General features: G+C 30.5%; 1 protein-coding gene across 1 annotated transcript; it reads right to left on the reverse strand.

Annotated features, from left to right (window-relative positions):
- Positions 1–2,790: 2,790 nt before the first annotated feature.
- Positions 2,791–4,165, reverse strand: LOC132040588 (norbelladine synthase-like). Its single transcript, XM_059431240.1, has 2 exons — positions 3,866–4,165; positions 2,791–3,272 (listed from the first exon to the last, which is right to left on the reverse strand). Exons 1-2 carry the CDS (start codon positions 4,047–4,049, stop codon positions 2,983–2,985), a joined length of 474 nt encoding a protein of 157 aa, XP_059287223.1. The 5' UTR covers positions 4,050–4,165; the 3' UTR covers positions 2,791–2,982.
- Positions 4,166–13,487: the final 9,322 nt, after the last annotated feature.

Raw genomic sequence — 13,487 nt, forward strand, 5'->3', positions numbered from 1 at the left:
ATAAAGCCAAGCTTTTCACGGGGGAGAGAGAGAGAGAGATGAGAGGCTGATGCATCAAAGTGGTTTGGGGTGTTAGCTAGAAATGGAAGAGGGAGGAACGAGAGAGAGTGGAGGAGAGAGAACGAGAGGTGCGGTGGAGGGATTAAGGCTCTTTTGGTGTTGATGATGAATAAGTGAAGTGGGCGGTTAAAAATTGAGTTTTTAAGATTGTTTTAATTTGTTGTGGTCATTCCTCCTTCATTTTAATTATTCTTGGGCTTTTAACTTAATATCTAGTACAACATATACTATGTGAAGGTAAATAGTAATTACTATCTAGAAATTAAAGGATTTAATAAAGTAAGACTAATTTAACGAGTACAAATCCCAAAATGAAACGATGACGAACTATTTAAAATTTGTGATAAAGTAATGAAAGTAACGAGGTTAATAGTAATAAAAATAGTAGTGAAAACAAAGTATTTAGCTCGTTAATAAATTTAAAAGCCCAAGGAAATAAATTGGAATAACGGAGGGACAAAATTGGGTGTCAACACAGAGTGTCTGTAAAACAATGCAATGTAAGTTACTATTCGGTTCGAGAGCAATAGCAGCCTATGGATCATCAGCTCTGACGCTTGGAACATCAAGGCCACACCAAACACATAAGTGAAGAAAAAGAACTCAAATGTTGAATAAATATTAGGAATCAAAAAGTACAAGAAACAATCAAGAGTCTGCAGGAAAACAAAAATTGCAACACCATGTCAAGATTCGATCTCATTCATAACAAAATGAATCACCAAGCAATAAGAGATTAATATCTCTGAGTAAGAAAAAAATGACTTTTTTAAAAATCTATCTGATTTATAATATTATTTTAATATGATTTGTTTGTAGGTGTCACAAGAACAAGCACGATCCACGTGTATTACCAAAGGCGCATCATTCAAAGGAGCGAAGGTTTATTTGATTGTTGGATAGATAATCATATGTGCTAGCCCGAGACAAGGACCGACTTCAAATAGTATGTCAGCAACATCTTTGTCTTGCGTCCGAGATGACGTAGAGGACTGCTCCGAGACATAGGCATTAGTTTTGGTCTAGGTTTTTCTTGCAAAGAGGTTAGTCCTCCTCTCGTATATGACACATAATCTCAATGTAAAGAAGAAGAGTCCTCCTTTCATATAGGACATGCACTTTGCATGCTCTACATGTGATATGGTATGGTATAAAAGACTTATGTTTGCATACTTGTGATTTGTAATATAATATTCTTGAAAGACATATAGTATTTAATTTCACATAATACTATTATTATTATTATTAGTAAAAATTAATTCAAGTTAATAAGATGTTAGCCATGTGTTTCCAATACATTAACTTGGATATTATTGATTTTTTTTTAATTTATTAATATAAATATTTTAGTAATTTAATTTAAAATTTAATATCTTCTAGTGTTTAAAAGTATTGAGTCTTTCTTTCTTTTTTTAAATAAAGTTTTTTTTTTACTTTTTCATTTTTTCCACAAACTTCAATATTATCTAAAGTGAAAATAAAATCATACAATACATTATTAAAAAAAATTCGGGACTCTGTTGACAATCATGCTAAAGGGGTTACGTTCCCAATCTTTTTAAAACTAACATACAAAGCTACATTCAGAAGAAGAAAATTGTATACTGATTTGCAATTCCTTAAGTGACAACAACACGCTAAAAACAATATTTGATTGATGGAATGTTTGATAAGAAATCACATACCACACGTGAATTGGAAAAATTCTAAGTAGTCATCAGTCAAAGGGTTTACCAACTGCATAAATATTTAGGTTTTTATTGGGAAGTCACTCCTTACTATCTCTATGACACTTAGAGAAGAAAGGGTTTTGTGTTGTCTGGCCTGTTAATGGACAGCAAACACTATGTAATATTACAACTTTGAGACCATGACCCACAAGTTTTACTCTGCCACTGCATTCTTTCGCTGCCTAATTTGATACACCATACTACTAAGTAGCTGCTTAGCTTGTTGAGCATCTATGATTAGTCTGAGCAACATATGTTTTGCATGACTTGACGACCAATGGTTTGAAAAATTAAACTAGATTCATTCCAAATATATGAATTTACCTAGTTCATGTATTAGAAATTAATGCTAAGATGCACGAATGTTTTTATTCATGAACAAGGGTCTAGGAATAAGAAATGTTTAGATTTAAATTCTGATACATGTACTAGAATGGGTACATGCATGTTTGATGAATTCCTATAAATACCTCGGTACGACACTTTTTTATGTAAGTTAAGTTGGTTGAGAAAATATTTTTCGGATTTGTCTTCAAAGAGAATGATTGCTTATGTGTAAGCAAATAATACGATTAATACGATTTGAGTGTCCTTTTCTCCCCGAATTTTCAAATTTAATACGATTGCAACTAAATAGAAGAGCCTAACTTGACGACCAATGACCTAGCTCATTGAGCAGCACCACGCCGTGACACTTTTTCTTTCATTCATTTCGAAAAGAATTTAAGCTATTTATATTTAAAAATTATATAAGTTTAAACTTCCTAATTAATGTACCCATTAGTGACATGATTTTCTAGTACGTCATGGTATATTTAAGATCACAATTTTGAGAAGTCTTTTTTTATTTTTTTTAATCTCTATTTCCAGTCAAATACCTTCACATGAAATGAAATTAAAGTGACAGGAATATTGTTTTACATGCATTGATATCTTTTTTTCCCTTACCAAGAAAAAACGCATAGATGCATAAAAGCTCCATTCGGTATTCGGAAGCTACTTAGCACATGGAATGATATATTAGAACTTGGAAAAAGACAACAAACTAACAAGAAGATGATAATATTATTTTTGCATCACATAAATCTAGCTTTCTTTATTCTTGATAGCTGAACTAACTGATTAATTTGATAGAAATAAAAATATAAAAATTTTGGTCGTTTTAATTAATTAGATGATATGACTTCATGACTCATTTATGTGTCTTGTTTGTTAGAGAAGTCTTGGCAGATTTGATGACAGTTTGCAATGGCTCAACCAAAGTGAATGCATGATGTGCAAGCTTCACATCTTCCACTTCATAACTCACTGTAAATTTTGTAATGCATGAATTTTCATCCTTCTCATTCACCTCAAACCCAACTCCAAAAAAAGTATAGCCAAGATCAACATATCCACCTTCAATCACCTGAGTTTGCTTGTATCTTTTCTCATCATCCACTATGTTGTATCTCTCCTTGAAATAAGGTAGTCCTGGTGTACCTATTTAAACAAAATTAAAGAAAAAACATAATCAATATATACTAAATACATGTAAGTAAGTGAATGATACCCCTTTGTGACCAGATGTTGATCACCAAATGAAATGAAATATTTTGTCTACGTTAGATAAGTTAAATTAATCACTATGGTCCTACACAATTTTATGTGAATGAATTTGACCGAGGGTTTTAGTACCCGAAACACTGAAACGATCCAGTAATTGGGGAAGGGGCCTAGAAAGAAGTGCTTACTACTATATCACACTACACTTAGCTCTAGTGTTTAGTACCTTACGAGGTCGTAAGTAAAGTACGAAACATGCCTTGTCTATGAAGCAGACGGACATCATATTGCTTGCTCATGGTGAAGCTTGTAGCTCTAATAGCACAAGAGATTTGATCTTGTAGTTCTTACAAGTATGATTTTAGTTATATCACCTTTTTCACAGAAGATCGGTAAAAGATAACACTAGAGATCTGAAAATGAAATACAAAAGATCCTTATAGGGTCATATATATTCTTCTATTCATATTGTATGTAGGGCGTAGGCATAGAATAGATCATACTTGAGATGATGAGATGGTTTTACGTACCTTCATGAAAAGTGACTTTGATTACAGTTCCAGTACTACCATCACCTTCAATTACATCAACTTTGTTAATAAGAGTAGGCAACTCTTGCGCAATAAGCCTAGATAGATGCAATGTGCCATAGAGCTCCCATGCTACATTTGCAGGCACATTCACTTCTATCTCATCTGAAATTGCTCCTTTCATCCTCCTAACGGTGGTGATATTGGCAGAGCACAGAGGCAATATACGCAGAAATTTTTAGTAAGCGATGATTCGTGAAAGGATATGTTATGAACTTGTTTTTATGTTTGTTTTAGTTCTAATGGTTTTTATAGTAGTACAACGTTTAATTAGGTAGAGATATTATTGATTTGTTTATGAGGATTTTTGTAGTTAAAGTAAAAATTAGGCTAATCTGTCAATGGCTGCTATCGCCGAGTTTGAATTTAACAAAAAATATTGAGAGGAGAGGTAAATAAATTGCACGAGGGTCCTAGGATTCCATCTTGGCTAGCTTCCGGAAAATGTAAAAATAAAATATGTTGTGACTTGATTTCCTATGAACGTGCCACTGAGAATAGACCTTATATAATTGGTCTTTCAAAGTCAGTGTTGCTCCAACTGATATTGGACAATATACATTGATAATGTAAAAAATATTTATATAATCAGATTAATTATAAGGTAATGAGTTAAATTCTTTGTACCGTCAATATCTACTTCATCAAGTTAAGTTCACTTATAATTAGGGTGTATAAGAAAAATTCACTAATCATGCCAAACTGATAAATCGAGTCAAATATCGAGTCAAATAGGAAACAAAGGACGAGTAATTTGGTTTGATATGAAAACAATCCGACCATAATTGCTATAATTTGGCTTTAACTGAATAAAGCAAATCGAACCAAACGAAAACCAACATTATATTATATTGGGCAATTCACAGGAATGCCCTTATTTTGGGTGGTCTTTAATTTTTGCGATTTTTTGCCCCTCGTTAGAATCCTTTGGTAATTCGCCAGACAAAGTTTGGATTCGCAAGGCAAACTCTGTTTTAAGCCAGAATTTTGCATGATTCGAGGAGAGTTTCACCTCTACCTTAAGGGCTTGTTTGAAAAGCCACCTGGTAATTGGAATTGGTGTAATTACTAGGGTAGTAATTACACAGCCTAGTAATTACACAAAAAAATGTAATTACAATGACATAATTTTTAACGTTTGTTTGTCATAACGTAATTACAGTGTAATTACAAGCATGCTGTTTGGTTGAACAAGTGTAATTACACAGTCAGTTTAATTTAAAAATAAAATTTAATTATAACAAATTTAAAATTAATATTTAAAAAATATTTCCTTCATAAATGATATTAAATTAGTTATTTAATAACGCATTGTTTCTTGAAAATATATTAATTAATAATCATATATTTATAACTAATATTGTAACAAAAATAATTAATATATATTTTTCAAATTAATATTTAATTTTAATTAATTATAAAACTTAAAAGAATACTTTTTTTGTGAGAACGTTATGGATTGGATGTTTGACAAAAAAATAATATTAATAAATATAGTACCATAACATTATTCAAATGTTTGACACAAAAATTCATCAAATGTAAGTGAAAAATAAACAACATGCAATGTGAAAGCAAATAACTTAAAATTGGAAATATAACCTAAATTCAAAATCCAAAAGAAAAAGTTCAACATAATACTCTTATGTCGAATTCCAACATTACATAAGTAAGTTCCAACGTAGCTTAAGTAAATAATTCAAAAGAAAGGAAAAATATAACTCTATAACCTCATTCACAATGAAATTCTACTTTAACAACGTCACTCGTTACATGTCAAGTTTGTTAATGACTCATTCTTTCCAATATTAAGAGGTGTAGTTTCAAATATTAGAATAATAACTTGGTCAAACAAATAGGCCAAACTGTGTAATTACACTCAATTACATTCAATTCCAATTACTTGGGTGGCTTTCCAAACAGGCCCTAAGGGAGAGATTCAACCCTACCTTAAGGGAGAGTTTTAGGCAAAACTCTGCCTTAAGGCAAAATTAGAATTTTACAAACCTGCCAAAGCAAATGAATGCTGTAGCAAGCTTTGTGCATCTTAGTAAATTAAAATACGAGGATAACCATACCTGCTAATTGACTTCATTTAACTGTATTAGCACGGCAGCATATTGCTTCTGGAAAGGCTCTGAGTCTTTAAGAAAATAGCCATTGCTCTTTTGATTTTCCAGTACATCATCATTCATGCACCTCAACTCAAAATATTTTTGCTCTTTTGTAATTCTATACATTTATTTTGTGAGTTACAAAAATATAATTATAATATAGGACTGTATGCACTTCTTTGAAATTGATAATACTATTTGTAATTATATACATTTATTTTATGAGTTACAAAAATATTGCTATAATTAGGATTGTATCTGATACTTTCTTCTTTGAAATTGATATTCTCGATAATACTCAAACTCGAGATCTTATGTCTCTTAGTCATAATTATGACCATAAATGATCTTTTCTCAACCAAAAGACGAGTTTACGAAATTAAGTCTTCTCAAATTAATCACAGATTAACCTAAACTCATATTTCGTGTGTGCAGACTGCGGCAATCGCTACCAAAGCCATTTATTAAAGAATTTCACGAGGCAACAAAATCCTTCATAAAGTGGTAAGAAGTGGTTTAATGCACCTATCAACCATGATTCTGTATGGTTTAAAACTTCAAGAGTGGGTAGGACATTATATAAAAAAAGTTGAACTTGATTAATTTTAGAATTACATGTAAATTCACATTCGGAAGAGGATTTAACTTTACAATTTCGTCCAACTGGTAATTTTTTGTTGAAGAAATAATAGCTTTTTGAAGGGTATAAAGTCGTTCAATATTTAAATGACATTTTGATCAACCAACATTCATATTCGTGATTTTTTTACTTATTTGTTGTTGTTATTATTATTACTATTATTATTATTATTATTATTATTATAATAATAATAATAATAATAATAATAGGAATAATAATAATGCATGTTCTAAGTTAATCATCACAAAAGATATTAGATAATTTAGTTGTTTCAGTTTTTGCGTATCTTTGTTTTCTAGAAGAAATAAAATTAATCACAAAAATTAAGATATGTTTTTTGAAAAATTGTGTTCTTCAATTTCAATTAGTTTTCCTCACTTCACACTAACTTTGTCGCATCTCTTCGATACGAATACGAATCCCCGGCCATCACGATCTCCTCGAATGGGCCCGCTAAGGGGTAGGGGGTTGGTCATGAACATCGTAAGGGCTTTATTAGCAAATCCGATACCGGACAAGGTGGAACATTACACCAACTAGTGAGCCCGTGTGATGGCCCCACTAATCGTTGTTTCCTAGCCCAAAAGATATCCGATAATTTAGTTGTTTTTTTTTTTTTTTTTTTTAATAAAAGCCAAAATCATCAACTAATAGCCAAATTAAATATATTTAGTATATACATAGTATACTACTATTATATAGAGCATATAGAAAATGGTAAACACATACTATTATACAAAAAATTGAAATTTATATAATAGAATATTATTGATATATAATAGAACTAGTAAACTTGTTCGTGCTTCGCGCAGCCACCAAAGATCAATGGTGAAAAAAGGTTTCAATTCCTTTTTTTTTTTTTTTTTTTTAAAAAAGCTAAAATCATAAATAATGCTTATAAATAATGAGTTAAATCATCTATTAGTTTATATACTTAGTATATTTGGAGCATATAGTTATTATATAAACTTTATACTACCAAAGATGCTTATTTATATATTTACAAAAAATTAACTATGCATATAGTTTCATTATATAAACTTTATACTTCTCTACGCTTATTTAAGTTGTGTGTATAAATGGTTTAGCTTTTTTTTTTTAAATTAGAAAGATAATTTCATTAAAAAGTATACATAAAATCATCTAAAATTTATATACTATATATACATAAAAAATAATTTATATAACTCATAAAAATAGATGCTTATTTAAGTGTGTGTGTGTATATGACTCACATTAGATACTTAATAAAATTCTCTATGCTCGAGAATAAGTGCAAGTGTGTGTGTGTATATATCACATACACATATGTGGTGTTGTACCCCTTTTAAATTCGGACATAAAATCTTCAAGTTTCTTGAATTAAAATTTACATATTTAGAAACTACGCAAAGAGTACTATAAGTCATAATAATTAATAATTTAAATATTTAAAAGACATAAAAAAATAATGATCAAAGAAAAACTGTTTGACTGTTAAAATTCGAATGGTGCCACATAAATGGAACGAAGGGAGTAATGTATTTTAAGTATGATAGTTATTGCATTTTAGGCTTCGAAATTCAAATAGTTATCTCTAATGTAAAATTTATATACCATTAGAGCTCAATAATTTGAATGTAATACAAAGTTTAATTTTAGTTTCAAAATTCATACACTACAATAATTTAACAATAATGTTAGGAAGTATTACTTAAACATATATAGACATATCAAAATAACTTATATATGTTCGACCAAAAAAAAAAAAAACTATATATTTTGTTTGTATATTTGTGTTTATCTTGTCTATGTTGATTGTATCTTTGTGTATATCTTGTATATGTTGTTGGCATATTTGTTTATATCTTGTATATGTTGATTGTATAACTGTGTATATCTTGCATATGTTGTTGGAATGAAGATTTCTCACAGCTATTTGGATATTTAAGCAAGAATAGCCAACGACTATTTTTTTTTTTTAAAAGTTAATTCATTTAAATGTTTAAGTGCTAAAAATCATAAAAAGTTGAGACTGTGATACAAGAATACATAAATAATTTAAAATAAAACTTCAAACATAAATTGCATTTTGTTGCAAATGAAATATGAAATAGATGGATCGGCAAATGCTTCAAAACATTTGACTTGAATTATTTGAGGATCATCGATGATAATTCACAACATATTTCTTAGTTCAACTTATTCTCTTTCCCAAGTGCTAAGAGAAACTAACACATATCCCCACTTTCTTTAGGAAATCCATCTGTGTACATCGTGGTATATTCATTAATCATGTGCCGCACATCAAAAGCTATAAGATGGAAATATCTAGTTCCTGACCCTGAATCAATTATGAGGGGAGAATTTATCATAGTATTGATCTGAAGCATACAAATTTTGTTGTATGCAATATATCATATCTCTGACCAAAACATGAAGCTTTGTTCTCATAAGCAATGGTTTAGCTATATATCAGAGGCATTCAACATCAAACCATCTTGGATGTAAACCAGCATTATCAAGATGAATTATCTTGATTACATATTCTGAAAATTGTGCTTCCATCTCAATTATTTTGAGCAAGCAACTTCGTAAATGTCAAACTGCCAGTTGACAATATACGTATATGTGACCGTCTCATAGATGCATCTATTTAAGACATCACATCGCAGGTGAAGGGGCCCACAATCACCTTTTATATTTTTTAGAATTTAGGAAATTTAGTCCCAACATTAGCTGGTGTAATCAACTTATCATGAGAACAAACAACACAAACAATTCAATATATTTCGAATACCAAATTAGCACATCAAATTTAAATCAGGACAATAATTATCCGTACTAGTAAACTTCAAGTTCACCATGACGAGTGCCATTTATTTTAGTAAACTTTTGGTTTACTATTGCATGAGATCTAACATCAATAAACTTCTGATTTATCGTGGTATGTGATCTATAATCAGCATTATTGTTTTATTTCTATTAATATACGTATTTCTTACAAGTAGTAAAGAGAGACATATTTAATCTTTCAATCATTTGTAGTCTCACTATGATAACCATTTTTATTGCTAGTAAACTTCAGGTTTACTACAATTTGATGTTCCGATTGTAACAATTATGATCTAGGATGAATGGTGTTATCATATTTAAGCTCTTCGAGAGACTTCAATTTATTAACCATAATCATAGATTATTTGGACACTGTTGGGTGTCATGATACTTGTAGATAAATAATTAGCTCTTCTGTAATCCTTGATCATTAATTTTTATTACCAAATATATTTTAGATACTTCTGGTATAACGAAAGAAAAACTACTGATGTCATGAAAGAAAACAGTAATCAAATGAAATACGAAAAGTAAACGTTAAGCTTTAATATCAAGCATATTTGAAGTTATCTCCTTCAATAGATTAGCCATTCACAAGTGAATATTTTGTATCAAAGCGGCAAGCAAATATAAATCACATCCTTCAGGAAGGGATACATTAATATTTATTTCCTTCAAGGAAATTAATAACAAGGGAAAAGGGTTCAAAACACACTAAACATTATGGCCAAAATTAATATTAAACACACACAATTTTATCCAACGTGGAATGGTTTCATTAAAGAGATATTTTGTACGCTTTTATATGGTGACTCAAGCGATTGTATCTACTCTCTTTGAGTCGTAAGATTCCATATAAAAGTGTAAATAATACATAAAAAATAAGTCCGGAGTTTCTAGGACCCCCTCGCAAATATATGTTGTCAAATAATATGAAATGTATCTTTAAAATAATAAATTTTCATCTTCTTCATAGAAAAAACTGAAATTTGATCCTAATGCACTTCAAATCTCAACCAAACATCACCAAATTTCTTATTCGAAAATTCCTCTCGACATTCCGGTTCTTTTGATATATCACCTACTCGAAATGGAGCTAATTTATTAAATCAAATTCGAGTTCAAAGCTTCAAGCTTTGTTCATGAAATGATCATGGAGTCGTTCGGTTCTTCTTCACGTTCCGAACGTCTTCTAAGCTTGAGTTCGACTTCAAACAATCGGAACCAAGAATTTTATTCATCAAATCCGGAATTTGAAGACCCGGATACGAAAGCTTCAAGTCGAAACTCGACTTCCCTAATGGAGTTTTTGTTTACTTGTTCTACTATCTTAATCATTTTATGATTAATCATGTTTTCAATGTCGACAATGTCACAAATCCTATATAATATCGAAAAAGACCCGTTTGATTTGGTCGTCACATGGAGTTTTTTTGGGTTTGAAATTTTGGAAAGTGGAGAAATAAAAAATACCCAATTGAAGAATAATTAAATCTTTTAAACTCAACACAAAGGAAAGCAAAAAGGCACGATTGTTGAAAGAAAAATTAGCTCTAACGATTGGAAAAAAAATTTGGTCACTATAAGTGCACTTATAACGATTTTTAAGATTCAAACGTTAAGAGTTAGGTCGCTAAATATCAAAAAGCGCGTGCATACACTCAAACGAGTTTGGGTGACTTTGTCCATTTGAAAGCGTAGATAATACACAAAAAATAAGTCCAGGGGGGTCATAGGACCCCCGCAAAGTTTAGGTGTGTTATGGCAACTTTGGCCATAGTTTAAGTTTGTTTTGAACACTTTTCCCTAATAACAACTAACCATAATGTATCAATGTGGTTATAATAGAAAGCACTTTACTCTGCTTCCTTTTTCTTTAAGTGGTATTTCTTCATTCACTTCAGGCAATGAAACCTGATTATTCAAATGTACTTGAAATACGATGTTCATCAATAGCTCGTTATTTTGCTCAAGCAGAAGAAGACATTGCTTCAGAATTTCTCAGATATTTTACTAATTCTTTTTGCTTCAGGAGTAAAGTTTAAAGTTCTACTACTTCGGGAATAGAGTTCAAAGTACAACTACTTCGGGAGTAGGGTCCAGAGTTTTGCTACTTCGGGAGCAAATTTTTGAGTTTGTACTTTGAGAGTAAAACATAGAATAATCATAATATTTCCTCTTAATTATTCTACCTCTTCTGGATATGAGTCGTGATATTTTCACAACCAAATACACTTCCGCATTCATAAGTTTTGCTACATATTGTCACATTTACTTCAGGGAATGGATCCGTATTTGTAACATTTATCAAACATTTTCATTTTTCAAGAATGAAACATAATCATCTGAACGAGTCTTAAGCATATAAAATTGTGATATCTTATAACATTTTTTAAAATATTGCTACTTCAGGAGCAAATCGAGGCATACACATGATGTAGATAATTCTTCTCTAACACGTCTTTAATTGTAGCCAACAACAACAACAACAACAACAACATATAGCAATAATATAATTACGTTGATATTTGTTATAGGATACCTTAGGTAGGGAGGCTGTTTCGGGAAGACCCTCGGCTCACGTCTTTAATTGTAGCCACTACAATACATATGTCACTTTTGGTGATCATATATTTCTCGCAAATTCTCATATCCGGATTTGAAATTAACATCATAATCCTCTTAACATTATTGTTCTTCAGGAATAAATTTGAGACATAAATAATTTAGAATCAATTTGGTTGCCATAGATCAAAGTATCAAACGAACCCAGCGAGTTGTATTATAGCAAACTCGTGAGAGCCATATCTATTCTTTGTGGGTTATCCTTATCATTAGTCATAAGCTACTGCCACAAAATTATCATTAGCCATAAGCTACTGCCACAAAAATATATAGTCACAACGTAATTTATGAAATACAATAAGTGTAGAATTCATACCTGAATTTAGATGAAACTACACAAAGAAGCTGACGGAAAGGCTTAACATGAATCCACAGTTAACTAATTTAAGTATATAAAAACACAGTTGATATAGGATCCTATATTTGTAGACTGTAGTATAACCTTATTTTGCAACGTATCAAATAACCATTTTGCTTAATACTACTGTGATTTATATTTTAGAATTGATAGAAAAGTGACATAATGGTTATCACCGCCACTAAATTTGTCATGACATCCTTTTCCGTTGAGCCATAAAAGAAGTGTCTTTCTCACGATTGATAGTGGCCTCAAAGAACCGGTAGCAAACTGACCGGATAATTCGTTCTGCTTCTTGTTAATCCAAAGTTCTTTGCTAGTATCATGACACCTTGTTGATAATATTTCATTCGTGTAACTAATTGCACCTAAAATAGAAAATTAAACTCAAAATGGCAGAATCTCGTGCTGATAACGTGTTATGAAATAATAATAAAAGTACACAACAACAAAAATTATAGCCAAAGAAGTTGGGGAAAGAGATTTTATTGCTCTTTCAATTGATGTACAACTGAACTAAATTGACTTCCTATTTATAGAGAAGGATTATATCTTTTGATAAGCTTTTCGGATAGGTAACCCGATAAAATGAGAGTTAAAGTTATATACACCATTAATATTTTTATAATAGGTGACCCCAAAATATATACAAACATTAAATCGAGCTATTAGTTTTAATTATTACACACAATGTTTAGTTTTGTAAGCATCAGGATAGATTTTTCTGTATTTGAATAGACATTCACAATACGGTGTAGTTATAACAGTTGTAAATTGAATTGATCAACTTGTTGTCTGATCTCTGGATAAGAACACTTGGATAAATACAGAGAAATTAAAAAAATACATTTATTTAGGTTACTATTACAATCAATGTCTGCTTACTTCGAAAGTATTTTTCATTAATGTATATGAAGTAAGCAAGTAATTTACCAAAAGAATTTATTTTCAGTATGAATGGAGACATTGATTTTTTGTTCTTCAAAAAATTTAACATGATTTCTAATAACA

The sequence above is a fragment of the Lycium ferocissimum genome, chromosome 12 (assembly GCF_029784015.1).
Source record: "Lycium ferocissimum isolate CSIRO_LF1 chromosome 12, AGI_CSIRO_Lferr_CH_V1, whole genome shotgun sequence".
In the NCBI taxonomy this organism is placed as follows: Eukaryota; Viridiplantae; Streptophyta; class Magnoliopsida; order Solanales; family Solanaceae; genus Lycium; species Lycium ferocissimum.

Excerpts from the sequence above, each read along its gene's own strand:
- LOC132040588 (XM_059431240.1), bottom strand. The coding sequence starts at position 4,049 with ATGAAAGGAGCAATTTCAGATGAGATAGAAGTGAATGTGCCTGCAAAT. Across the intron at positions 3,273-3,865 it reads CAAAGTCACTTTTCATGAAG|GTACACCAGGACTACCTTAT; the intron begins GTACGTAAAACC and ends TTGTTTAAATAG.